The sequence below is a fragment of the Anguilla anguilla genome, chromosome 16 (genome assembly GCF_013347855.1).
Source record: "Anguilla anguilla isolate fAngAng1 chromosome 16, fAngAng1.pri, whole genome shotgun sequence".
Lineage (NCBI taxonomy): Eukaryota > Metazoa > Chordata > Actinopteri > Anguilliformes > Anguillidae > Anguilla > Anguilla anguilla.
This window is the reverse complement of record NC_049216.1, coordinates 19,143,972-19,168,485: the sequence shown is the minus strand read 5'-3', so window position 1 is coordinate 19,168,485 and position 24,514 is coordinate 19,143,972. Positions and strand designations below refer to the sequence as shown.

The window sequence follows — 24,514 nt, the reverse complement described above, 5'->3', positions numbered from 1 at the left end:
GCTCAGCAAAAATTCAGAATCTTGGCGAGGGCCATTTGTCAGAATGTCAGTGATAACACTATGACATTTTCCCTTTGCAAAGAGTCTGTTAGTCAGATGTCAGTCCAACATGGACTCTCCTCAGAGTCAGTGTATATGGACATGCAGGGCAAACTGACTGCATGTCTCCTGCTGCACATACTGTATACTAAATGAACCCAGTCAAGCCCCCCATAACTGAACAGACAGACACCCTGTCCGAACATTTCTCTAGTAGTATCACGCAATGATGACACTCAAGTGAAGAGGTTAACCGTTAATAAATCCAGAGTGGGGGCAGAAGTCTGAGAGGCATTTAGAGAGAGCAGGGGCAGCGGGTTTGGGGCAGGGTAAGTGGGAAGACTTGCCTTGGTTACACAGAGAGCCGAAAAAGCCGGGCAGACAGTCGCAGTGTCCGGTGATGTGGTGACAGGGTCCGGCACTGTGTACACACTGTGGGCAGGCCTGGCTACAGCGCTGACCGTAGAACCCAGGAGGGCAGTCTGCACACACGCACACACACACACACATACGACAACACATGGAGGGGTGTGTGTGTGTGCGTGTGTGTGCAAGATTGTGTTGCATACATGTGTATACGTGTGTGTGTGCGTGTGTGTGCATGTACATTTGTGTGTGTGATTGGGTTCATATGTGCATGTGTGTGTGTCCACATGTGTATGAAGAGAGGCAGAAATGACAAGAGTGTGGAGAAGTAATGAAGGGAATGTAGAGAAGGAGGGAGAGAGGCAGAGATAGAGAGAAACAGAGTCAGTCTGAAACACATTTCCAGGTCTCTTTTATTCTGTCTTAAACAAGCATATACCCTTACTGTATTCTATTATATATCATCAATATTATTAATATTTACCAGTGATGAGTGGAGTCAGATACTATGCTGGAGTGAATGGGCATTTAACCATGCATCACTCAGATAAGGTCAGTCTTGCTGCATCTCCCACTCACAGCAATTTCCCTGTCCAGCTCTTGCCCTTCAGGGCCATATTTCTTTGTTAACTCTTAATTTGGTTTAATTGCTGTTGGTCTAAATGGTGAAATGGTATTGTGCTGGTGCACTGGATGCTTCCTGCTGTGGGCTTTTGTAATTAACATAATTGTCTTAGTGTTGAACAGCGTGGGTGTGATTGATCTCTCCAGAGCGCGCTCCTTCCCACCGCTATTTAGCATCTTGCCTTCTGGAGGCAAACACCAATCAATGGGGTCCTACCTCCAACAAAGCAGCCAATTGGATAAAGTAAAAATAGTTCTAATTACCATGCACTCAAACCCATTAAGCCCTAGGAACAGCATTCAGAGGAGCATGGTGGACAGAGGGCCGACATGTAAGAGAGTAATGGGTCTCAGGCACTGCCTGGTTGCTGCCCAATATAAGGCCCAGAGCCACTCCGGTATGTTGGAGTGGGGGTTCGTTGTCATGGTATCAGATAGACAAACGAAACGAGGCCTTACTGCGCTTGCAGGACGTCCCACGGTATCCAGGGGCGCAGACGCAGGTCCCGTCCTCGGGGGAGCAGGAGCCGCCGTTTTCGCAGGAGCAGGTGATGGAGCAGTCGGGTCCCCAGCGGCCCTGGACGCAGACGTTGTCGCAGTGGACCCCTGCAGGGAGGCAGAGGAGGCGCAGGAGCAGCGTGAACGTGGCGGAACCCCACAGGGACTCCAAAGAGGAGGAGCGTCTCCACGCCAACACGCCTGCACCTGCCCCTGAACCCACAGTCACTGACGCTCTCACAAACAATTCATTTACTGTCCCGCTGTCCTTCAGATTGATCCTCATCGTCCTTAAGGTCATCATCATCACCATTCTTGGCTCTCATCCTTTTAAGTACTGTAGTGCGATTTCTTTTTAACATCGACTTAAATGTTTAATGTTTCATGTCATAAATGTCTGATATTGTATATGTCGATCGTTTTAATTTTATGTGAACTTGAGCCTCCCAATGTACAACAAATTCCTGAAAAAGCAATAAAAAACAATTCAATTTGTGCACACGAGTTTTTGGTGATGCCATCTCACAGCAGTAAAGCTTGACCGCTTCAGTCGTTCACAAATGATGCTTGAGCTGTCAGGTTCTTCTCATCAGTATCCCATTTTGCGACTTTTTATTTTATATTTGAAGGGGCTGCCCAGCCCCATGCCCCTGTCAGGGGGCTCATTAAGAGTCAGAGTAGCTCCTCTCATATTCTCTTTCAGCAGGGCTGCATAGCTATACACAACTGAGAGGAGGGGTCCCACAGAGATCTGAGCTACTAGAGCCACAGTCCAACACACACACACACACACACACACACGTGCATGCACACATACACACATACACACATGCATGTACACACAACACATACACAGACACAGGCACATATACCACTTCTTCAAGCACCAGCCTTTGCTGTGGAGAAGGATCCTTGTCTGCATGAATCTCATTTGAAATTTCCTTTGACTGAGAATTTCTGACTGTGAAGCAACCATTAAAACAGCATTAATCACACAGCTTTGAATTAGACCTGCTCTAAACTTGTGAGACTTAAGTTCAGCTCTGTGATTTCTGTGTGTCTGTTTTTGATAGAAGGGTTGGTGTTGGGGCAGAGGGATGAAGGTGTTTGGGGGTAGAATGTGTGGAGAAAATTATGATCAGAGTGGACACCCACTCATTCCAGAACTTCACAGAGGCACAGAATGCATATTTCTTTCTCTATTGTTGACAAATGAATGTGAACAGAACACAATGCTCTCAGCTTAATGGCACCAAACATCCACTCTTTCAAAGCTGAATAAGGGAGGAGGAGAAGAGGAAGGAGGCGGAGAAGAAGAAGAAGAAGAAGAAGAAGAAGAGGAAGAGGAAGAAGAAGAGCTCAGGATTCAAGTCCATTCTGAAGATGCTGTTTGCTGCCAGGAGCGCCCATTCCCATTAGACCTATCTGCAAGGACAGTGGCGCAGCCCCCTCCTGTGACTCTGGACACTCTCTGTCCCTGGAAAACTGGTCCAGGATCAATGTACCCTAAGCCCTTCTCATAATCTCATCCATTATGTAAAAAAATGTAAAAGAGCCCCACGTTCAGTCCATCGGGATGAACAGATGAGTCTATGCTGTTCAGCTGAGACTCCTTTGAGTGCTGCCCCTTAGCACGGTCTCTGCTGCTAGGCTGATGTCAATGTTTGACAGGTTTTAACCTGTATAATAACTGCATATTCATAAATAAATAGAAAAATATTAATCAAACTGTGAGATCTGTAAATGCCAGTGCAATGAATGTAAGTACAGTCAATCACATGGTTTCTGTATTGAATGCCTGTGTGTGTGTGTGTGTGTGTGTGTGTGTGCATGCGTGTGCATGTGCATGTGCATGTGTATACATATCCCCATAGACTTATTCATACTGTGAATATTAGAGAGCTCGCTCCATAACTACACAGTGACCTTGAGGAGGGAGATTCTATTGAGTATGCAATAATGGCATGCAATGAATCAACCATACCCCATTCCCCCAGATAAACGTGTCATAATCACATGAGTAAGACTGCAAATGGGTTTAGCTGTACAAAGGCTTCGGCAAATCAAGCCTGTGGTCCCAGAAACCCGAGTAATTCTCGGGGACTAATTACCATCCCTCACATACAAGTGAAACCAGGCCACAGTTGGACCTATGGTCCAAATATAGTAAAATTATATACAAATAATTCCCATATAAAATGCTGTACCCACACACGCTCTAATATTATACCCACACACCCTCTCTCTCACCCTAATACCATACCCACACACCCTCTCTCTCACTCTGATACTATACCCACACACCCTCTCCCTCACTCTAATATTACACCCACACACCCTCTCACTCTAACCCTATACCCACAGACCCTCTCTCTCACGCTAATGCACACACACATATACTTCTGCATCCACAGCCCGTTCTCTCCGGTCCTCTCCCCGCCCGGTCTTTATCTGTCCCTCCTCAGGTGCTGCACGCTGGCTGGCTCTGCGCCTTCCCCCGCGTCCCGCTCCGCGGAGCCCCAGCGACTCAATTAAAGCGGGCAGATGGCGCAGGCCTGCCCAGGATTCAGAGCGTGAGGGCCCCGGCGCTGCCCGCTCCTGCCGCAGCTAATTAAAACCCCGCCGTTTCCGCCCGAATAAACGCCCCGAGCTCGGGGGCCTCGCCGGCGCAGACCTGAGAGGCCCTGAAGGCGTGACCTTTCCCGCTAAAGCCGCCGCACGCCCGCTAATCGGACGAGCCATCCCTCCCTGGCTTAGTCATTCAGAGAGTACTGCTTCACTACAGATTATAATGAACCGTACCCTGGCTTTGATATTCAGCATTTAGCCTCCCCATCAGCTTCTGGAGCCGCGCAGCCTCACACCCACCGCCACGGCACAGGTGCCCCAATATGTATGTACGGTGAGGGGCCCGGCGAAACCATTGAAGAGCCACAGCTAGGGGCTCTTCTCAGACGAGCGCCGAGCCAACCGGACCGTGCGCGCAGCCAGCTGTATCAATTTTGCGCACTTCAAAGATTTACATATTGAAACTATGCTGAGCTCTCTTGGCTAAACGCCGAACCGTGTGAATTTAGAATCTGAACCAACAGCAACTGTGTGAAGGGAAAGCTGACGCTTCCCTTTCTGTTTTTAGTTTTGATTAAAAAACACCATTTCAGTTTTAGTGTATGTTTTTAATTGTCCCGGACAGTCTTTGTGTGTGATGAAGAATACAAATACATTAATTTTTCATTTATTCACAATTATAAACATAACTAATAGTTACTTTTATTCCGTGTTGGTACTTCTTTCCAGTGCAGGGGTCTCAAGGTGTATGCATAATTATTTTTTTTTTTTAAATAGTTGGATAATGTACAAACATATAACAATTGATAACTGTACAAGCTGCTTTGGAATTTCTTTAGTTGTGTTGTATTTAGACCACAAATTCTGAAAAACCCTATACATGCAATTATTGTCAGAAGTATCTCAAAATTGAAATCTAAATTATCCTTCATCGCAAACAAACACTGTTTGGCCCCAACAAAATCATACAACAAGACTGAAACAATAACAAAAACCCTCAAAAGTGAGCGATCCCTTTTTAGTGCTTCTACCGCTAGCGAGCTAAAACAGCTCTCAGCAAAATGAATGAGATGTGCATTTAATAAAACATCTCAGCCGGCCTATTACAAATGAGAGGTATAATTAAAACAGAACCATATTCCATATTAAATGTTTTTTGGAGTGAAAATCAAAGTCGGTTTAAAATTCCACCATAATTCATAAATCACTTTACATGCCATCTGATAGAAAATGTGAATGCTTTGTAAGGATCTGATTCAGAATATTTAATGAAAATGTAGGTATTACATAGAAAAAGGTCATGTAGATCAAGGACAGTTATTTTCAATATGACATAACTGACAAACTCCTCATATAAATCACACTCAATGTATACCACAATGTTTAACCAAATGCTATTATTAAAAATAGATGTATTACCTCAATAATTAACATCAATTATTGTAAATAGTTTAAAATATTCAGCAGTAGCATATACTATGTGTTAACAAACGTCAATGTATGAGATATTATTTTTTAAATTAGTGAAGAGATTCAGGCAAAAATCCAGTTAGAATTTTAAATCAGAAGACGGCGTAATACTTACATTTATGTATATTTCATTATATTCAGCAGTTGGGTATTAGTAGGGCTTAGAGGTGAGAGGCGAGAGCAATAATTAGTTGAGATTTAAATTGAAAATACATTGCTGCGTATAACAGAATCTGAATCAATTAAGCAGGACATGTTCTCTACATCAGATCTGCACAAGGGACTTAATGCAATTTGTAGAATTAAGTTAGGTCCATTTTAACAGTAATCATATTCGGATCTTTAGGGGAGGCAGGCACAAGATTACCCTTATCTGACAGGCTACCGAGCCTCTGTCCCCCCAGGGCTCTGTTTCCTCTGCCTGCAGTTTGTCAGGGTGCAATTCTCTCCAGCTCGCCCCGGCAGCATCGGACACAATGCCCGTGTAACGGTCTGAGTCCAAGTCCCTTGCGTCAGTTCCAAAATATCAGTACCTTCGTGGCGGTTTCTGCGACAGTGGACTGGTCACTCTGCCAGTCCTTATCAGTGCAATAATCTCTATCAGTATCAGTGCGGTAGTCTCAGTGTCAGGATCCTAGAGTGAGTATGCTGGCTTTATTGGCAGTGCAGCTGTTTCAGTGTTTTCGTATTAGTGTAATAATCCGTGACTGTGTAATGGCTGCAATGTCAATGGTTTTGATTTCATGCGATTTATGCAGTGGAAACAGTTTCACCACCAACACATTTCTATCTGAATTATCCACTTTGAAATGCCCTTAATTTTTTCAAATACATATGTATGCTAATTCTGTTGCTTGCACCCATTTATCTAATGTCCTAAATGTTCACTCTCTGCTGTCATGCTTTGGTGTGTGAAAGCACATTTCAGCTCATCATATGACAGAGGTTAATCAAACTGAATGAATTTGTCAAGATAGAGCAACGGAGCTGTTGGAGGTGCGATAGTCATTCTGGGAAAGTGAAAAGCTGTAATTTTAAAAGTGTGAATTTAGACTCTTCTCACGATTGAAACTGTTTTGCAATGAAAAGGAGTCAGTGCCTCTGCAGCACCATGTTGGGTCGAGCAGTTAGCCACAGTGCAGGCAGCAGCAGCTAGTATGGGAAGGCTGTGTTACAGAGTGTCAAAGGAACAGCAGACACAGTGACCAATCCTCTATTGTTAATTGCTAACCTCGTCATACCGGAGGCTGTGTCGATATCTGTTGCATCGCTGGCAAATGTCATTGTTAGTTATCATCCTTCATCCTTGGGGCTGCCCAAGCAGGATTTCTAGCTAATGAAGCAGTGTTGACAATGTTAATAATAGCTATTGCCTGCTATTTGCACTATTCTGTACTTTGGCTTTATAAATGTAGTGTCTTCTTACTTCTATACGAACGCAAACAAACCCACTATTTTGAAATTTAGTAGGTAAAAGTTGAGGATGCTCAATGTCCCTACTCCTCTGTTTCCAATCACCTCAGGCCCTCACAAATCATAGGCTCTTCAGTGCAGGCAATTTCAGGAACACATGGGGGCTGCCTTCAGTGTAATTTCTCTGGTTGTGTCTCTGTGCATCTTGATGTCAGTGTTTCTGTATCTAACTTACAGTGTCAATGCTATGACGTCATAATGTCAGTGTCATTGTTCCATGCCGGATTCTTGGTGTCAGTATGTTTGTATCCTGGTGCTCACCTGTCCAGCCAGCGAGGCACCGGCAGTACCCGCTCACCGGGTCACAGCCATCAGCATGGCTGCAGTCACAGCGCTCCCGGCACTCCAGCCCATATGTGCCATCCTGCAAAGAGCAACACAGCTGAGTTACTAACACAGCACAGCTGAGTCACTAACACACAGCACAATTGAATCACTAACACAGCACAGCTGAGTCAATAACACAGCGCAGCTGAGTCAATAACACAGCGCAACTGAATCACTAACACAGCACAGCTGGGTTACTAACACAGCACAGCTGAGTCACTAACACAGCACAGCTGAGTCAGTAACACAGCACAGCTGGGTCACTAACACAGCACAACTGGGTCAGTAGCACAGCACAGCTGAGTCACTAACACACAGCACAGACGAGTCAGTAACACAGCACAGCTGGGTCAATAATACAACACAGCTGGGTCACTAACACAGCACAGCTGAGTCACTAACACAGCACAACTGGGTCACTAACACAGCAGTGAGTCAGTAACACAGCACAACTGGGTCAGTAATATAACTCAGTTCAGTCAGTAACACAACACAACTCAACACAAGGTCTCTATAAGTCATGAAAATGACTGAATGACTCTGAAAAACTGAGTTATTCAGGGTCTGAGGGTTTATTTTTTCCTTGACCATCACGTAATGGCAACTCCTTTGGTTATTTAGTCACTTGTGGTCTGTCTACAGTGGTTTTACAAATTGCGCAGTGCCTTGGATGGAAAAACTGTGCAATTCTAATTGTGTACTGCTCTTTGTCCTCCTGAACTGACAGAGTACACAGCAGCAGTGCGGCAAGCCTGTAGCCATGACCTGGCAATCCAAACTGAGGAACACAGAAAAATGAGGAACAAAACATTGGGTCCTGAGCTGAAGTGAGGCTATGGGTGAGAAGTCTGGTGGGGGGCGGGACTCACGGGACAGGGTGTGTCACAGTGCTCCCCCCTCCAGCCCGGGGAGCAGGTGCAGGAGCCGTCCACAGGGTCACAAGCTGCCCCGTTGGCACATAGGCAGGACTGGTTGCACCCCAGGCCCCAGGTCCCACTGGAGCAGAGAATGGAGCAGTCCACACCCTGCCAGCCTGGGACACACAGACCCCAATGCAATCAACCAACCAGTCAAATCAGTCATGCAAATCAATCAATCAGTCAATCGGTCAATCAGTCAATTAGTCAACCAATCAACCAGCCAATCAGGCACTGAAACAAATCAACTAACCAATCAACAAACCAATCGAACAGTCATTCAGCCAATGAGTCATTCATCTATTTGGGAGTCGAAGTGATGAGAATGGACCTACAGCACAATTAGCCATTCCAATGGGAGAGGGAAGCAAACTAAGCAATTCAGTTGTTAGAAGATTTCTTTGTTACAGCTTATTTTAACAACCACGTTGTTACAAAGTGTAGACCAGACTACATTTTCTGAATCAGATATAATTTTTAAAATGCTTAAAAAAACAAAACAAATCCAGAACTGCAAGTTGTTTATTTGCTTAGAATATGTCTTTAGAACCTGGGAACCAAGCACTAAACTCTGAGGTCAGAGTCACGGCAGACTCTAGTGTCAGTGACACCACTGTGAAGCTCCACCTCTTTAACATGCTCCAGCACCTGGGAAAATTAGTCAAATAAAAACAGGATTTATATAAACCATGAGTAAATGGATTAAAAGAAAAACCTTTGGCCTTCAGGCCAACATTTTTTGAGTTTTAATGGCAGTGTACTGTAAGCTGCATTAGCACGGGGCTTCCAGACCATCGCTGATTATGAATGAGGGTTTGATTAAGGGGAGAGGCTTTAATGGGAGGCGATGAGGGACCCACAGCTGGAGGTCCCCTTGGCCGGGCCTGTTCAGAACACTGTGATGCAGACACGCCCATTGCGCTAAGCAGCAAAGGGAGGGGGGAAAAGACTGGGACCAGCTGGCACTACCAGATGTGCTGAAACTGTCCCGGGATATACACATAGACTTCCACATGATCCCAAACAGACCCCCATCCCACCCCAAACACACTTTCTAATGCCCCAATCAGTAATATATGACACGGTATATGGTTCTCTAGCTCTCAGGCCATATGGCCTTTATTCTGGTTTTCGTTTGGGAAATTTTGATGTCTATAATACTGTATTTGATTTATTTACAGAAAGCATAGGCCGTGATATGCAACACAGTGCGTGTGTGTGTGTGTGTGTGTGTGTGCGTGTGTGCACGTGTTATATTTCGGTTGGTCAAGAGTACCTGAGGAGGCTCAAGTGTGTGAGATGTGGCTTGCTGAATGAACAGACCTAGTGAGAACCAATCGTGAACAGATCCTGCCCTTAATTACAAGTCCGCTCTGGAAACACATTCCACTGACAATAAATATTTTAAGCTGCCGACACCAAGATGTTATGCTAGAAGAAAGAAATCATAAGTAAAAAAAAGAAAAGGATCATCCCTTCTGCTTCATCCACAGAACAGGGCAGACCATGCAATTTAACATTCCCTCTCACTGCCAAGTTGATTGATTGTTCGGTTGAAGAATCAGTGTTATGAGTGAATAGTAATGAAGAGATGTAATAGCGTTATTGTTAGTCTCTCGTGTCTGATGGGAATTGCAGGCTTGGTCCAATACTGCGCTTTATACAGTAAATTAGGTCCATTGTGGTTCAGGGTGGTTCCTGGAGATCTGAATTAGCCTGGATCTGTGCCTCTGAGCAGGACATCCTGGTGTTCTTTACATACATCTGCCACTTTAGATGCAGACTGACAGGTGAAACCCACTATAACCATTCTTAAAAGGCTTGTTCTGCAAGCCTGCAAGCTACTCCATGGTCCAAGGAGAAACTGAGCTACATCTCCCCACTTCATAGAATTGTGCATGTGAGATATCTGCGACCTGGACCCAGAATGGAAGAAGGGTAGGTGTTTTCCACAACTAAAAAACCTGACAGTGACTACTAATAAATGAAAAAAAAAAAAAAAAAAAGCTGACTTGTTTCCTACAACTTAAATAATAAAATGTATAGCATTTCAGGTGAAATAGCGGCAATGGTGCTTTTGTTGCAATAGATACAATATGACTGCTAACACTGTGAATGAAATAAACAAATAGTTTTATTTTCGATAATTACAACAAACTCTGGACCAATTTTCAAACCATCCCTAAACCATTTTGCTACCATTTTTTTCCCACCCCCTATTAAGGAATACTGCAGTTGTACAGCAAAAACTCAAAGCAGTGAATGCAGTTTGAAGTTTGCAGTTTGAGTCTTATGCTAACTGCATCAAGATTTCCCACTAAGGCCAGATTTTTGCATTTTCCTAACTGAACCCTGATGCAACCTGCCAGTGTGGAAAAGAGTATGAGGCAGAGCACTCTGAAGCGGGGGGCTTGAAGGTACCTTCTCTGCAGACGCAAGAGCCGTCGATGGGGGAGCACAAAGCCTCATTTCGACAGGAGCAGGGGGATGAGCAGTTTATTCCATGCAGTCCAGGGGGGCAAGTTACAGAACAGTCATCTCCCTGTAAGAGACAGAGAAAGAGAACACGATAGGGAGAAAGATAGAGGGGGGGAGAGAGCGAGAGGCACACTCACCAGCAGGGCCAATGAGACCTTACACAAGGGCATATTTTACCTAAACTACGCTTTAGTTCCTCTTGTTTCCATGGGAACTTTCACAGTGCACACCTTTGCAGTTGCACTCTGTGTTCTCTGAGTCACCACAGGAAGTGTTGGATAGATTTGTACAGCAGTAAGGTTTGAACATTATTTGCTGCACTCTATCATCACTAACAGAGAAAATTCCTTGGGAATTGAATTGCCGAGGGCAGTACGCAAAATATTAATTGTGCGCTTGATTAATTAATCTGATAATGAGCAGAAGCATAAAGGAGAGTACCAGCCTGGTGCATATAAAAGAGCAGGGGGGGATTTTTAAACCTGTCAGATGTTTTCATTTTCTTCAGCAAATTAGGCACAGCCCGGTCAAACCCCACAGCCGCAATTTCAAACACCTCCACCCATCACACACCTGTGCTCCTCAAACAGGCTTGAGGTGCATAAAGTGCGTATGCACACTCCCGAGGACAGAGCGTGTATGAGTAAGAGGTCCCCCGTACCCACAGCGAGGGAGCCGAGCCTTCTCTGAGCCTCTCTTCTCCCCCCTCTGCGGTTTTGGATAATGAGGAAGAGTGCGGGCCTCTCCAAGTCCCTCACTGGTACGTTAGAATGAACTGTCCCATAAAAGAAACATAGCGCTCCTCTGCCCGGCTCGCCCGCATTAGCATTTCTCTCCGTTTTAGCACGGGGCACCACAAGGCCTCTGACACCCTCCCTCCCTCCCCCAGCGCTGCTTTCCAGGTCCCCGCTCTCAGGTTCACCGGCGGCTCTGCCACCCAACCGAGGTCACGAGCGACAGTCGACTAAATGATTTAAATTCCCAATTAGCTGGCCAGAAGAGGCCTGAGGGGTGTCTCTTTGGAGACTGATGAGCGCCGAGCAGTTTCATTAGCACCCTGAAGCGGGCCTTTGAAAGAGGTGGGTTAGCACGTTAGCATCGAGCGCCAGGGGGCACGGGTCTCTCATCTTCCGAGTCACTCTCTGCCTCCCGCTCACACAGAAAGCTCCGTCTACCCAGTGGAAGTTTCACCATCCCGGCCGAGGTTCCCGCTTGTTTCCTTGCTAACAACGCCAGCGACAGCTATTCTGTCTGACGAAGGATGTGAGGGGAAAAAAACACCTTTAGTCAGCAGCGGTGTGTGGGATGTGAGCCAATGTGAACTTCAGCCGGGCGAGCAGTACGTGAGCAAGCTGAGCTCCTGCAACCAAAAATAAAATATAGATTTAAGAGCCAGCTGCATTCACCAGATTATTTTGGTTTCGATAAAACTGTCCTGGGGGCCTTATCAAGACTAAAGAGTGGAGGCAGAAACATCCCATCAACATAGGGCCAGTGATCTGAGTGGTTACTGAGATATAGATCAATATAGCCCCATTCACAGACCCCCTCAGAACCATTAGGGTCCTTGTGAGAGGGGTGGGGCTAAGTATCCATCCTCTTCCTTCATGTTCAAATTCACGATCATTAGCACTTCAACTTAATTGGACAGGAACTCCAGGAATGCCTTTTTTTCCTGCCTCTGACATAACATTGATCTCTCCTCCTGCCTACAGATACAAAAACAGCATCACTAATTAAACACCGGTCGTAGACCCAACCAGTAAATTTAATTGCATTTCACTGTCAAACTTCAATTTAAAATTAATAAAACAAAGTAAGAGTGCTAAAGGGAAAGACGCTCGTTACTGCATTAGGTCCATGGAAAACGTGTGTCCCTTTCATCTGTAGGATGAAATCCACTTGAAGGAAAAAAATACAAGAAAATTCATCAAAAGCCAGCTTTTCGCTAGCAATGAATGTCAAAGTCACGGCCTCAAATACCGTCTTCCTGAAACACAATTATAATCACTACAGACGCTGTGACTCCACCCTCTTCAGGGTGGAATCACAGTTTTGACCACTCCAGACACTCCACAAGATTTTATTTCCAAAAGCAAGTTTTTCTTTTTTTTTTTCCAACAACTCCAAGGATTTTCAAGCGGGCACACTGAGGACAGGCCTGGACCACTGACACGGGGAACGAGGCGCTCGGACACAGAGGAGATCCCAGCAGGCCGACCGACCGGCCTCCCGAGGACGAATCTCTCACGCGATGCCGCAGCTTCCCTCTCAGTATGGTGCGTCACACGGACCCTCGCCGCGTCGCAATGCTAAATCACTCCCTTACCGGCGTGCGCCGACAGCAGCTCTGATCCCAGTCCCGTTTCACCTCTTAATGACCCGCATTACCGGCAGCCATCTGCGCGGCCTGGCGAGCGGGCACCTGTGCGGTGTGCCTGCGCTGCACTGTGCTGCCTTACGCAGGTGCGCCCGTGCTCCATCTGCTCGCCAGGGCGGTGCATTAGCCTCTGTTAACACAGCTAGACCTCCCCCGCTTCAGGCTGAACAAAGCGCCCTTCAGGGGGCCATGTGGGAGCTGCACTCACACACTTCACCCTCTGTCTACCTGTTTAATATCTCCTCCAAGGGTCCCAGTTTCAGCTCCTGGGGTCCCCCCTGCCTGGGGTCCCCGCCCCGCTGGGCGCGTTTAATGACTCTGGCACACGCCGCCGCGTGCGCCTCACCCCTCGGGCTGGTCCCGCTACGGCGAACAGGTGGAGGACATTAGGAATGCGGTCCCCGGCCGAGGACATGCCCATCGGCTGGTGGTTTCAAATCTCCACGGCAGCCTGCCACGCAACGCTGGCAGCCTCTGAGGTGGCGCGGGCAATGTGCCGGGCACAGGCAGATACGGCCCAAAGACTTCTTCTCCGCACTCCCCTGCTCTCAATCTCTCCCGCTCTCCCCCTTTCATCTCCCTTCATTTCTCTCTCCATCTTGTTCTCTCCCTCATTATTTCCTTCTATTACCAGCCCCCGTCTTCCCCACTCTCTCTCTCTCTTACCAGATTCCCTTTCTCTCTGGGTTTTTTCTGCTTTCCCTCTCTCTCGCTCCCTGTTTTTCTCCGGAGAGTGGGCCTGTTTCATCTCATTTGCTCGGCGCTGATGTGAAGTGACTGGCAGAAGGTTGATCCGCAGGATTGATGTTTAAACCGTGCCTCATAACCACACAGCTTATTATTAATGGCTGCACGAGTCTCATCAAGAAAAAGAATCAATTTCCAGGTCCATGCATCTACTTCTCCTTCCTTCACTTGGCAAGGTTTTCCTATTAAGTGGGGGAGCTGCACTAGAATAGGAGGCATCCATTACGTCTGCTGTAATAGAGCACTTCACCTTGTCCTCTTCTTTTACTGTTCGCTTTGCCGCTGAAGGCTCCCACATCAGTTCCAACGCGTGAGGCTCTAAATTCACTAATATTTGCATTTGCTCCGTATAACTGGCAAAGCAAGCACATAACCTTTATGAATAAATACCACAAGATGCAAATCTAGACCCAGTATCGAGCTCATAAAAATGTTTATTGATTTAGGCTTACTACAATGATGATTATTTTTTCAGCTAATAGTTAGAACCCCTGTGAAATTAAATATGAAGTGAAATAAATGATGAGTCCATTTTATTCCACATTATTATCTGTTTATCATTCAATAACCTAATTGACATGAATACACATATAAATTTGAAATTGTTAATTGGCTTTGACACCATGCATAGCAGTCAAAACGTGTGCTACAAAACGTGCCAATTAATTCATTAAAAACAACTGTCAATAAATATGTGATTTTATTGAGACTGATTGGATGATTTCTCACCAGACAGCACAGATTTAATTAAGAAAGGCATTAGGAACGTCAAATGTTAATTCAAATTTAAACACTAATAAGCATTGCAAAAATGAGAAGAGCCAGGCCTACTTGAACTGCACTTCTGTAGTCCAGTAAGCTCAATGATTAGTGGAGCCGAGTGGCCAGTTGCCCTGAAAATGACTACAGCCGAAGCACTGAGAACATTAAGAGAACCGCAGTGACTGCTGACACCACAAGGTGGAGCACCCATGGGCTCACTGTATAGGTACCCTGATGTTTGCGATGGCACAGGTGGTCTGGTTCTACCCCTGTGAACACAGCAAGACTCACCATAAACCCAGGGGCGCAGATGCAGGCTCCGGTGATGCCGTCGCAGTCGGCCCCGTTGGCACAGTCGCACGGCTGGCTGCAGCCCTCTCCGTGGTAACCAGCCGGGCACGTCTCATTGCAGTACAATCCCGCCCAGCCCACCATACATGTGCACTCTCCAGACAGAGGGTGGCAGCTGGAAACAGGGGGGAAGGCGGGCGTAAGGGTGGCGCACAGCGATAGCGCTGATGCTCCCGATTGGCCGGGGAGACAAAAGCACTGTCCCCCCAGCAGACAGTGATTCATTCCTGCCTATGTCCGCACGCTTGGCTCAAATGGATGTCACATCCTCTTCCCCCCCACACACCTTAATGAGTTTCACTGCCTCAGTGTCCAGCGTTCCAAATCTCCACCATCAGTCTCTAGCACATTAACATAGACTGGAGTACAACATGCTTGGTGGTAATGAATGAATGAATGAATGAATGGATGGATGAATGAATGAATAAATGAACGAATGAACAAATGAATGAATGAATGAACGAACAAACAAACAAACAATCAAATGAACAAGGGCATACTGTCAAATATGGCTGTTAACCTGAGCTGCTAAATGTGTGCTTGCGTCCTGATGATTGAACAGAAGCAAAAATTCATTCAGAATAATTTATTTTTGAATGCTGGAATTTGGGGGGTTATGCTGAGAGACAGCCATGTTGAGCCTGCTCACCTGAGGGTGTTGCTAGCATTGCAGGGGCAGTACTTGTCACAGATGAGGCCGTAGAGCCCCGGGGGGCAGAATCTCTCCTGGCAGTTGTCCCCTTTGAAGCCCTCATCACACAAGCACGCCCCGTTGATGTGGTAGCACTTGGCGCCATTCTGGCAGTTGCACTTCTGAGCGCATTGAGGGCCGTAGGTGCCAACTGGGCACTCCTCTTGGCACCTGGAGGGAGAGGTAGCATGTGTCCACAGCAGATCCCTTAAGAATATGTCAGACATACAATTCCCAGAATGCAACGCCCCAGAAAAGTTCTGCTCCCCTGGGCATGTCGGGGCTTCAGAATAAAGGGACAGTACATACAAGAACCAAGAAGGTCAGGGGGCAGGACCAGAGGCAAGCCATCTGTTATCTGCGGTCATTCCTACTTTGCTCCATCATTGGAGTTGTCCAGGGTGAGGCTACAGTCATTAATTGTAATGAATATAATTAGAGCAGGGATGGTATTCTGTGCTGAATAGCAAATAGACCAATGGAGGGACTTCTACAAGAAGTTAAATATACAATTCTGGCAGAGCATCAATCTAAAATGTCCAACAAAGCCATTAGGAAGCAGATAAATAGCTCAATTAAATTATAAAATGGACTGGTTATGTTTCATGTTTAAATTACATTGGCTTTGGCCTTATCAGAGGAGACTGGCATTATAACACAGGGGGATGGAAGGTGGGAGGTTGGGGAAGGAGGAGGCTAACCCAATCTCTGATTATTCCTGGCAGGTTAATTCACTTGTCACTGCTAAAATGAATGAGGGCAATTCTGTAAAATATTAAACTAAAAGAGAGTTTTGTTCAGGAAGCATTTCCATTCTGTAGACAATTGGTTTAGCAGAGGTAATAAACCCCAGGCTCCACTGTCAGAAACAAGGAAATGAAGAGATCTGGGGATTTCAACTGACTCCTAATAAAATTCTATCACCATTAATTAATGCAGAAAAACAAATAAACCCGTATGGGCCATAGAGTGAGATCAATAGCCTGGCTGGTAGGAGAGAAATATAAGCAAATGAAAATCCAGGAAAGTGGGTTAATGCCCCCATGCTCTTAATAAAACAATAAGGCCAAATTTAGCACCTGAGTTTAAACTAATGAGAAAACTTACTCTCGGAAAGTTTAAGAAAAAAGGTGCTAAATAAGAGATGCCCATCTTATGAGGTGAACTGCCAAAAAATAACTGTCTTAACTGATAATATATTCCTGAGTTCTCATCCCCTTGCACATTTAAGATGAAGCTGAAAACTTGAAGTACACAGCATTACCACATGACATGTCTCTTGAGAACGGCTCACATTTCTAAGAATACTCAGCATTTCAGATTATAGAGTATACAGCAGCCCTGATTCTAGAATGCACGTTGCCACGTATTCTAGAATGTAAAGCCTCACGGATTCCAGAATGTACAGCGACACAGATTCGAGAATGTATGGCAGAATTGCGGCTAACATGGGTATTACAGATTCTATTATGTGCAATGTAATGGTTTGCACAGATTACACAGCATTATATATTGCAGAATGGACAGGGCCACTCGAATCCCAGCTGTGACAACCCCTTCAAGTGCAGCGATGCTAATATTCATACCTCTCCCCGCTGTAGCCTGGCGCACACTGGCACTGCCCACTGATGTGGTCGCAAAGCCCACTGTTGCGGCACGGGCACTCCTGGCTGCAGTTGATGCCAAACTTGCCAAACGGGCACGGCTGGGCGCAGACGGAGCCCTGAGGGCGAGCGGGAGTACAACAGGAGATTCAGCACAGCAAAGAGGGCCAGAGCAGCATGCACAAGCCATCAGCCCGATTGGATCAATCACACAATCACAGCCAACGGACTATTATTATCACTCTTCTAAATAGCCATGAACAAATGAAGGAGGCTAAATTGAAGTTGAAGAGTATCTGGTACAGGCGAATAATATTGGCCATGGTACTGGCTGTGCTATTCACAGCCGATAGCACTCAAACCGTTTCACTTCTGGATATGCATCTCCATGCAAATATAACTCTGAAGTGTTAACGGTTGCCCACATGCAGGGTCTGAAAGGGAAATTAACTTGCAAATGAATCGCCAAAGGTTCCCGGTACAGATGCGGGAAATGGAAGCAAAACACACAAAACCTTTCAGACAGTGTGTAAAATGCTGACATGGGTAGCACCTGAAAGCCTAGGCTTTGAGTGTAAGCTCTACAAGTGGTGCATGACAGCCAATGGAGCTGTCTTGCTCCCCCCCCAAGGGGACAGTGCGGGAGCCTCTTACCGTCCAACCTGCAGGGCAAGAGCACTCCCCGGTGACGTGGTGACACACCCCACCGTTTTGGCAGGGACAGCGCAGCTCACACTGGCGGCCGTGGCTGCCCGAGGGACAGCGTTCTCCACAGCTGGAAGGAAACAGGCGAACAGAGAGAACAGCTATGCCATGCGCTAACTGAGCAAATCATTCCAGGGGTTCATGAGATTAAACTCTTTGCCACATGTAATGCCCTCCCTATAATGATGCACATTGCTTTTTTAAACCTGCTTTTTGTTTAACCAGCTGATTGCGCTTTAACTGTAACCATTTCAAATATTTAGTAGTAATATTTGGTGCATCACAAGCACAGGCTACAGCGCCACACTAATGAGAGAACCTGGACCGGGCTGTGAGTCGTACACCACAGCCAGACACAGCTCCTCGTGATGTCATACAGGGCCAAAGTCATTCCCACAGCACAGATGATCACATGACCGTGTAGAGGACAGGGCCCGGCGCCACGCGGTGCCGGGGGCGGCGGACTCACAAGGCTCCGGTGTATCCGGGCGCGCACAGGCACTCGCCGGTCTCGTGGTGGCAGGTGGCGCCGTTCAGGCACTGGCAGGGCAGCTGGCAGGCCTTGCCGTAGTAGCCCGGCTCGCAGGTCTCCTCGCAGCGCCAGCCCTGGTACCCGTCGGTGCAGACGCAGGCGCCCGTGATGGGGTTGCAGCGCGCCCCATTCTGGCACTGGCAGCGGTTGCTGCAGTGCGGCCCCCAGTAGTCACTCTCACAACCTGCGGGCGAGACACACACCAGCACACGCTCTCAGAGCTGTTCCTCACACGCTCTCAGTGCTGTTCCTCACACGCTCTCAGAGCTGTTCCTCACACGCTCTCAGTGCTGCTCCTCACATGCTCTCAGTGCTGCTCCTCACACGCTGTCAGTGCTGTTCACCAGCACACGCTCTCAGTGCTGTTCCTCACACGCTCTCAGTGCTGCTCCTCACACGCTCTTAGTGCTGTTCCTCACACGCTCTCAGTGCTGCTCCTCACACGCTCTCAGTGCTGTTCCTCACACGGTCTCAGTGCTGTTCACCAGCACACGCTCTCAGTGCTGTTCACCAGCACACGCTCTCAGTGCTGTTCCTCACACGCTCTTAGTGCTGTTCCTCACACGCTCTTAGTGCTGTTCCTCACACGCTCTCAGTGCTGTTCACCAGCACACGCTCTCAGTGCTGTTCCTCACACGCTCTCAGTGCTGTTCCTCACACGCTCTCAGTGCTGTTCCTCACACGCTCTCAGTGCTGTTCCTCACACGCTCTCAGTGCTGTTCCTCACACGCTCTCAGTGCTGTTCACCAGCACACACTCTCAGTGCTGTTCACCAGCACACGCTCTCAGTGCTGTTCACCAGCACACGCTCTCAGTGCTGTTCCTCACACGCTCTCAGTGCTGTTCCTCACACGTTCTCAGTGCTGTTCACCAGCACACGCTCTCAGTGCTGTTCCTCACACGTTCTCAGTGCTGTTCACCAGCACACGCTCTCAGTGCTGTTCCTCACACGCTCTCAGTGCTGTTCCTCACACACTCTCAGTGCTGTTCACCAGCACACACTCTCAGTGCTGTTCCTCACACGCTGTCAGTGCTGTTCACCAGCACACACTCTCAGTGCTGTTCCTCACACGCTCTCAGTGCTGTTCACCAGCACACACTCTCAGTGCTGTTCCTCACACGCTGTCAGTGCTGTTCACCAGCACACACTCTCAGTGCTGTTCCTCACACGCTCTCAGTGCTGTTCACCAGCACACACTCTCAGTGCTGTTCCTCACACGCTCTCAGTGCTGTTCCTCACACGCTCTCAGTGCTGTTCACCAGCACACGCTCTCAGTGCTGTTCCTCACACGCTGTCAGTGCTGTTCACCAGCACACGCTCTCAGTGCTGTTCCTCACACGCTCTCAGTGCTGTTCCTCACACACTCTCAGTGCTGTTCACCAGCACACACTCTCAGTGCTGTTCCTCACACGCTGTCAGTGCTGTTCACCAGCACACACTCTCAGTGCTGTTCCTCACACGCTCTCAGTGCTGTTCACCAGCACACACTCTCAGTGCTGTTCCTCACACGCTCTCAGTGCTGTTCCTCACACGCTCTCAGTGCTGTTCACCAGCACACACTCTTAGCCTGGCAGACAGTCTCTGCCACATCCACTCTGTCATGCATGTAAATGATTTCCATGCTTCCACCGCCAACTGCCTGTGTTGTGTTCTCACACTTTTATCCTAAAATCAGTCAATTACACAAAGTGGAACGGTGAAATTGTGAAATTCAGACTTTCTTTGGCATTGAATATGGTACTACTCTAAACGGACATAATATTAAAATACCTTTATCTTCACCTCATGTTGTAACCAGATCAATGACACAAAACGCAAAAGAATGAAATGACTGAGGACAGCAGTGCAGTATAGCATATAAGCATACCGTGTTATATACTACTATTGACAAATATGATTATTAAATTATTAAATTAGATTATTAAATCAAGTCAAATGCAGAAGTATTACGACAGTGACAATTTTTGTTGTTTTGGTTCTGTACTCCAACACACTGGACTTTAAATTAAACAAAAGTGCAGACTATCAGCTATAATTTGAGGGTATTTACATCCATATTAGGGGATCCTTGTAAGATCAGATGTAGGAATCACAAAAGTAATTGGACAAATTATTATAACCTGAAATAATTTTGTCAGTTTGCCAAAAGAAATTTCACACCTTCTTTCAGAATTCAGTCAAAGAAAACCCCAGCAGTTACAATTTTAATACCTAAAGCAAGGCCTGAATGTACCCATAAATCAACACTATAAAGGATTTTTGAACTCATAGAACTTCATTGTCTTGTGCGTATTCAGGGGCAAGGCATCCCTGAATGGTTCATCAATACTCTGCATCCCGTGCGTAGAGTCTGTGCAGTGAGATTTCCCTGAAAGAACGTCTCTCCAATCCCACCACAGCCTTCATTAAACTGCCTTTAATTATTCAGATGTACAAAGTGAAAATCAAGCCGCTGATTAGACAGTCTGAAGGGTGGAAGTTTAGTGACCTACCGCAATCCAACTGCAATCCGAACACAAATAAAACAGAAGGGTATTATACGAATCCCACCCCTCACCAAGACTAACCTGACTTGTAGCGTGTGCAAAGTAAACCTGTCTCAGCAGCTAAGTCCCTTTCCTGATAAAGACGTCCCTGCGGGCCTCCCTTTCCTCATATATTTAAAGGTGGGTGGATGAATACACAATGTCAGCGTGTGTCCTGATTTTGGCACACCTGCCAGGTTTGTAGATAATAAGCTATCGATCCCCACGTTGTGGGGCCCTCTCTAATGCGAGTGTATGGACGGCTGCATACCCGCCACCAACTCCTCCCTGCTTCCCTGCCTGAAGCAGAAACTGGAGGCTCTGATCACTGGAAGTGACAGTTAAGTGCAAACTGTTTCCTGTGAGCCAGTGGGCATCTGCATCACCACGGAGACAGCAGGTATATGATTAAGGGTTGGAAGAAAGTGTTCTAGTGTGAGTGAGGATGGATGGGTGGGGGGGGGGGTCTAGGATCACATAGACCTGGTCTATGGATTGTGTGTGTGTGTGTGTGTGTGTGTGTGTGTGTGTCAGTGTGTGAGCGTGTGTGCGTGTATGTGTGTCTGTGTGTGCGTGAGTGTGTGCGCGCGCGTGTGTGTACGTGTTTCTGTGTGTGAGTGCGTGTGCATGTCTGTGTGTGTGTGTGTTTGTGTGTGTGTGTGTTCTTGAATAAATGTGATCGGTGCTCTGCCTCAGATGTAGTAGGGAGGAGATTTCTGAGTATTGGGCCTCTACCAGGCCAACAGACATGCACATCAAGCATAGAGTTTTCCACTGGGGGGGCCTGGGTAGTGGATTAGACACTCAGTTTCAGAGCTTTCAGCCCAGATCTGGAGAGGTCACCCATCAGCATTCATCAACCTGCACTTTCACCTGTTCCTTTCCCCTGACCAACCCTCCACGGTCCTGCCTTTAAAAGATAGATGAGCCCAAAAAGAGGGGAGTGGACAACTTTACTCAAATCCAGGTAACTCTTCATTTGCAGCTCTCTCTATCTCTCGATCTCTCTCTCTCTCTGGTTCCTGTATGCCACACATTCAAGACTTACTTGAAGCCTAAAGCCTCTTTGGCTTGCAGCTTGATGTTTCAGCACATTTTGACAAAGCTCATTTTCTGCCCCTCACACAGGGTCAGAGTTCACCCAGCGGCCACCGGCAGCAAGCGTGGCCCCACAGAAATGATTTTACACACACAGCTTGTTTGTAGTTTGTTGCTGAAGTCTGACGTGGCAAATTCCAGCATTAAGAGGAAGAGGAAGAAGAAGAAGAAAAAGAGGAAGAAGAAGCTGACAATGAAGACAATGAAGACAATGACAAAGAAGAAGAAAAAGTAGAAGAGCCACTGTACTGTAAAAGGCCAACATGCAGACTCGTAAAGTCTGGATCCAATGTTCAGGCTGTGGGGACTTGCAGGCTCCTGAGGGTTTTGGGAAGGGGGCGGGGGGGGGGGGTAATCTGCATGATGTGATCTCCGTGAAAAGCCGAGCTCGGTGTTGCTCAGCAGCCAGCAAACACCTTGGTGCAGCGGCTAAAAGAGTCATCAACGCACCGCCTGGCTTTGAAGCGTCCCCCAATGAGGAGTGAGCTCTGGTCTGTCAGCAGCCGGGCGGAGAGCCATCAATCTTCCCGCCGTTGGCAGGCCTCTGATCTGCCCCTCCCCTTCCTGTCTTGCGCCCAGCGGAATGAGTTTGTGGCTCCGTGCATTTCAGCTTTGTGTCATAAGTAGCGGCCAAAGCCATAAAAATCTGGCGCCGGTGTGGAAGCGACTGCATCTGAGCCGCTCCTCTATCACACATGCGAGGACTATTCAGCTAAGAGCAACGCTTCCACTGATTAGTACAAGTCATATGTCCACTGAATTATACATTTCATTGTGCATGGGGGACCAAAAAAATAAAAATCAGTGCTACGATGATTATTACAGTTGGATTGTCATAAATGACAAGCTAATCAGTCTGGCTGAGGCTAAATTCTGCCACAGTGAACTTCAGCAGGGGGAAGTCTGGGCCTCACAGCTAAATACATGTCAGTAACTGGTAAGAATTCAACTCCATCTAGCTCCATTGCACATGCACATATACCCCCAAACATATATACCCACCCGCACCCACCCATACAAACCTATTCACACCCACACACACACACATCCGCACACACACAAACACATCCACTCACTCCCACCTACTTACACCCCCACACACACACACACACCCCACCCCTGTACACATCATAGTCACATTATCGCTGGAACAACAGTTCCAGAACAGTTCCAAACAACCACAAACAAGCAAACCTCCCACTCCAGCTGATCCAGTTCAAGCATCACTGCAATAAATTAAGCAGGTTTTAATTAAGAGTCCAGTGACATAAGCCCATTTACTTAATTACCTCCCATCAACCCCTCATCCTCTATCATCCCTCTAGGGGAAGACATCACACACAATCTCTATTATGTATTTAATGTCCTTAACAAGACTATTTCATGAGGTTCACAGGCATTATACAGGGACAGAAACTCAGAACAATTAGGCAGCATTCTAGTCCCTCATTAAACTCAGCACCGCAGTACCTTAATAAGTCTAACTTTTATATTACATATCAACATAACTCTGCATTTCACAGACTCAGTCATTAAGTAATACAGGCTGACTATAGTTTATTCTTGGTCACTAATTAGTTTAGTCCCTAACAGTGTACCTCTGTCAACAAGCAGCTTGGTTCATCTCTGAGTTCCACAGTAGCTCCCCAGCACAGGATGTGACAGGAAAAGCTGCCTGATTCAGTATCGAGCTGCTTGTGCCCAGGATCTTATTAAACCTCCTCATGTTCAACAATCAATAGACTTCACAGGGTGAAAAGGAAAGCTTCAGCAATTAAAGGAGTAAGCAAAAAATGGTAAATGATTAAGTAAGGGAATTTGTTCGCAATGTGTTTTTCTAGAAGTGTACAAAATCCTCAACCTGATGTCAGATCCATACTCACTAGGAATGGACTACTAATATAAACAGTAAAAATGCAAGGATCTCACTCGTATAAAAGGTTAATTTAACACAAGCAAATATTAAACTGTTGGATAGGTTCTTTTTACTTTGCCTCAACCAACATTATTTAGTTATCCGGCAGGCATTTCTTTAATTTTAGGCACTTAACAGAGCAACTTAAACAGTTTGGATTTTATTTGTGTGTTTGCTTGTGCATTTCAATGTACGATTTATTGAATCAATTCAGGTGCAAGTGCTTTGCCAAAGGACATAACGGTAGTGTCTCACCTGGGAATTGAAGCCAATGTTATAAAAACAGTTCTTTAATCACTGTGCTATGCTGCCAGGTACTCCCTGCAAGCAGAAGGAGTTTCCTATTACAACACTGTAAAAGAGACTCTTCTATAAAACGGACTGATAAAAGCCTCTGACAGCACTGGCTGCACTAAAAGCTGCACTCTCCATTAAGGACCAAC

At 46.6% G+C, this 24,514-nt stretch overlaps 1 protein-coding gene across 2 annotated transcripts in view; it reads right to left on the bottom strand.

Moving 5' to 3' along the window:
- Positions 1 to 24,514, bottom strand: part of LOC118214826 (multiple epidermal growth factor-like domains protein 11) — an 85,257-nt gene that overhangs the window by 11,909 nt on the left and 48,834 nt on the right. For both annotated transcript variants that reach the window (XM_035395080.1, XM_035395081.1), the window contains exons 6-15: positions 18,470 to 18,716; positions 17,950 to 18,070; positions 17,278 to 17,414; positions 15,650 to 15,862; positions 14,941 to 15,115; positions 10,704 to 10,824; positions 8,235 to 8,398; positions 7,300 to 7,402; positions 1,489 to 1,635; positions 387 to 521 (exon numbers count right to left, since the gene is read on the bottom strand). In XM_035395080.1, the coding sequence (XP_035250971.1) occupies positions 387 to 521; positions 1,489 to 1,635; positions 7,300 to 7,402; positions 8,235 to 8,398; positions 10,704 to 10,824; positions 14,941 to 15,115; positions 15,650 to 15,862; positions 17,278 to 17,414; positions 17,950 to 18,070; positions 18,470 to 18,716 (1,563 nt within the window). The remainder of the gene's footprint in view (positions 1 to 386; positions 522 to 1,488; positions 1,636 to 7,299; positions 7,403 to 8,234; positions 8,399 to 10,703; positions 10,825 to 14,940; positions 15,116 to 15,649; positions 15,863 to 17,277; positions 17,415 to 17,949; positions 18,071 to 18,469; positions 18,717 to 24,514) is intronic.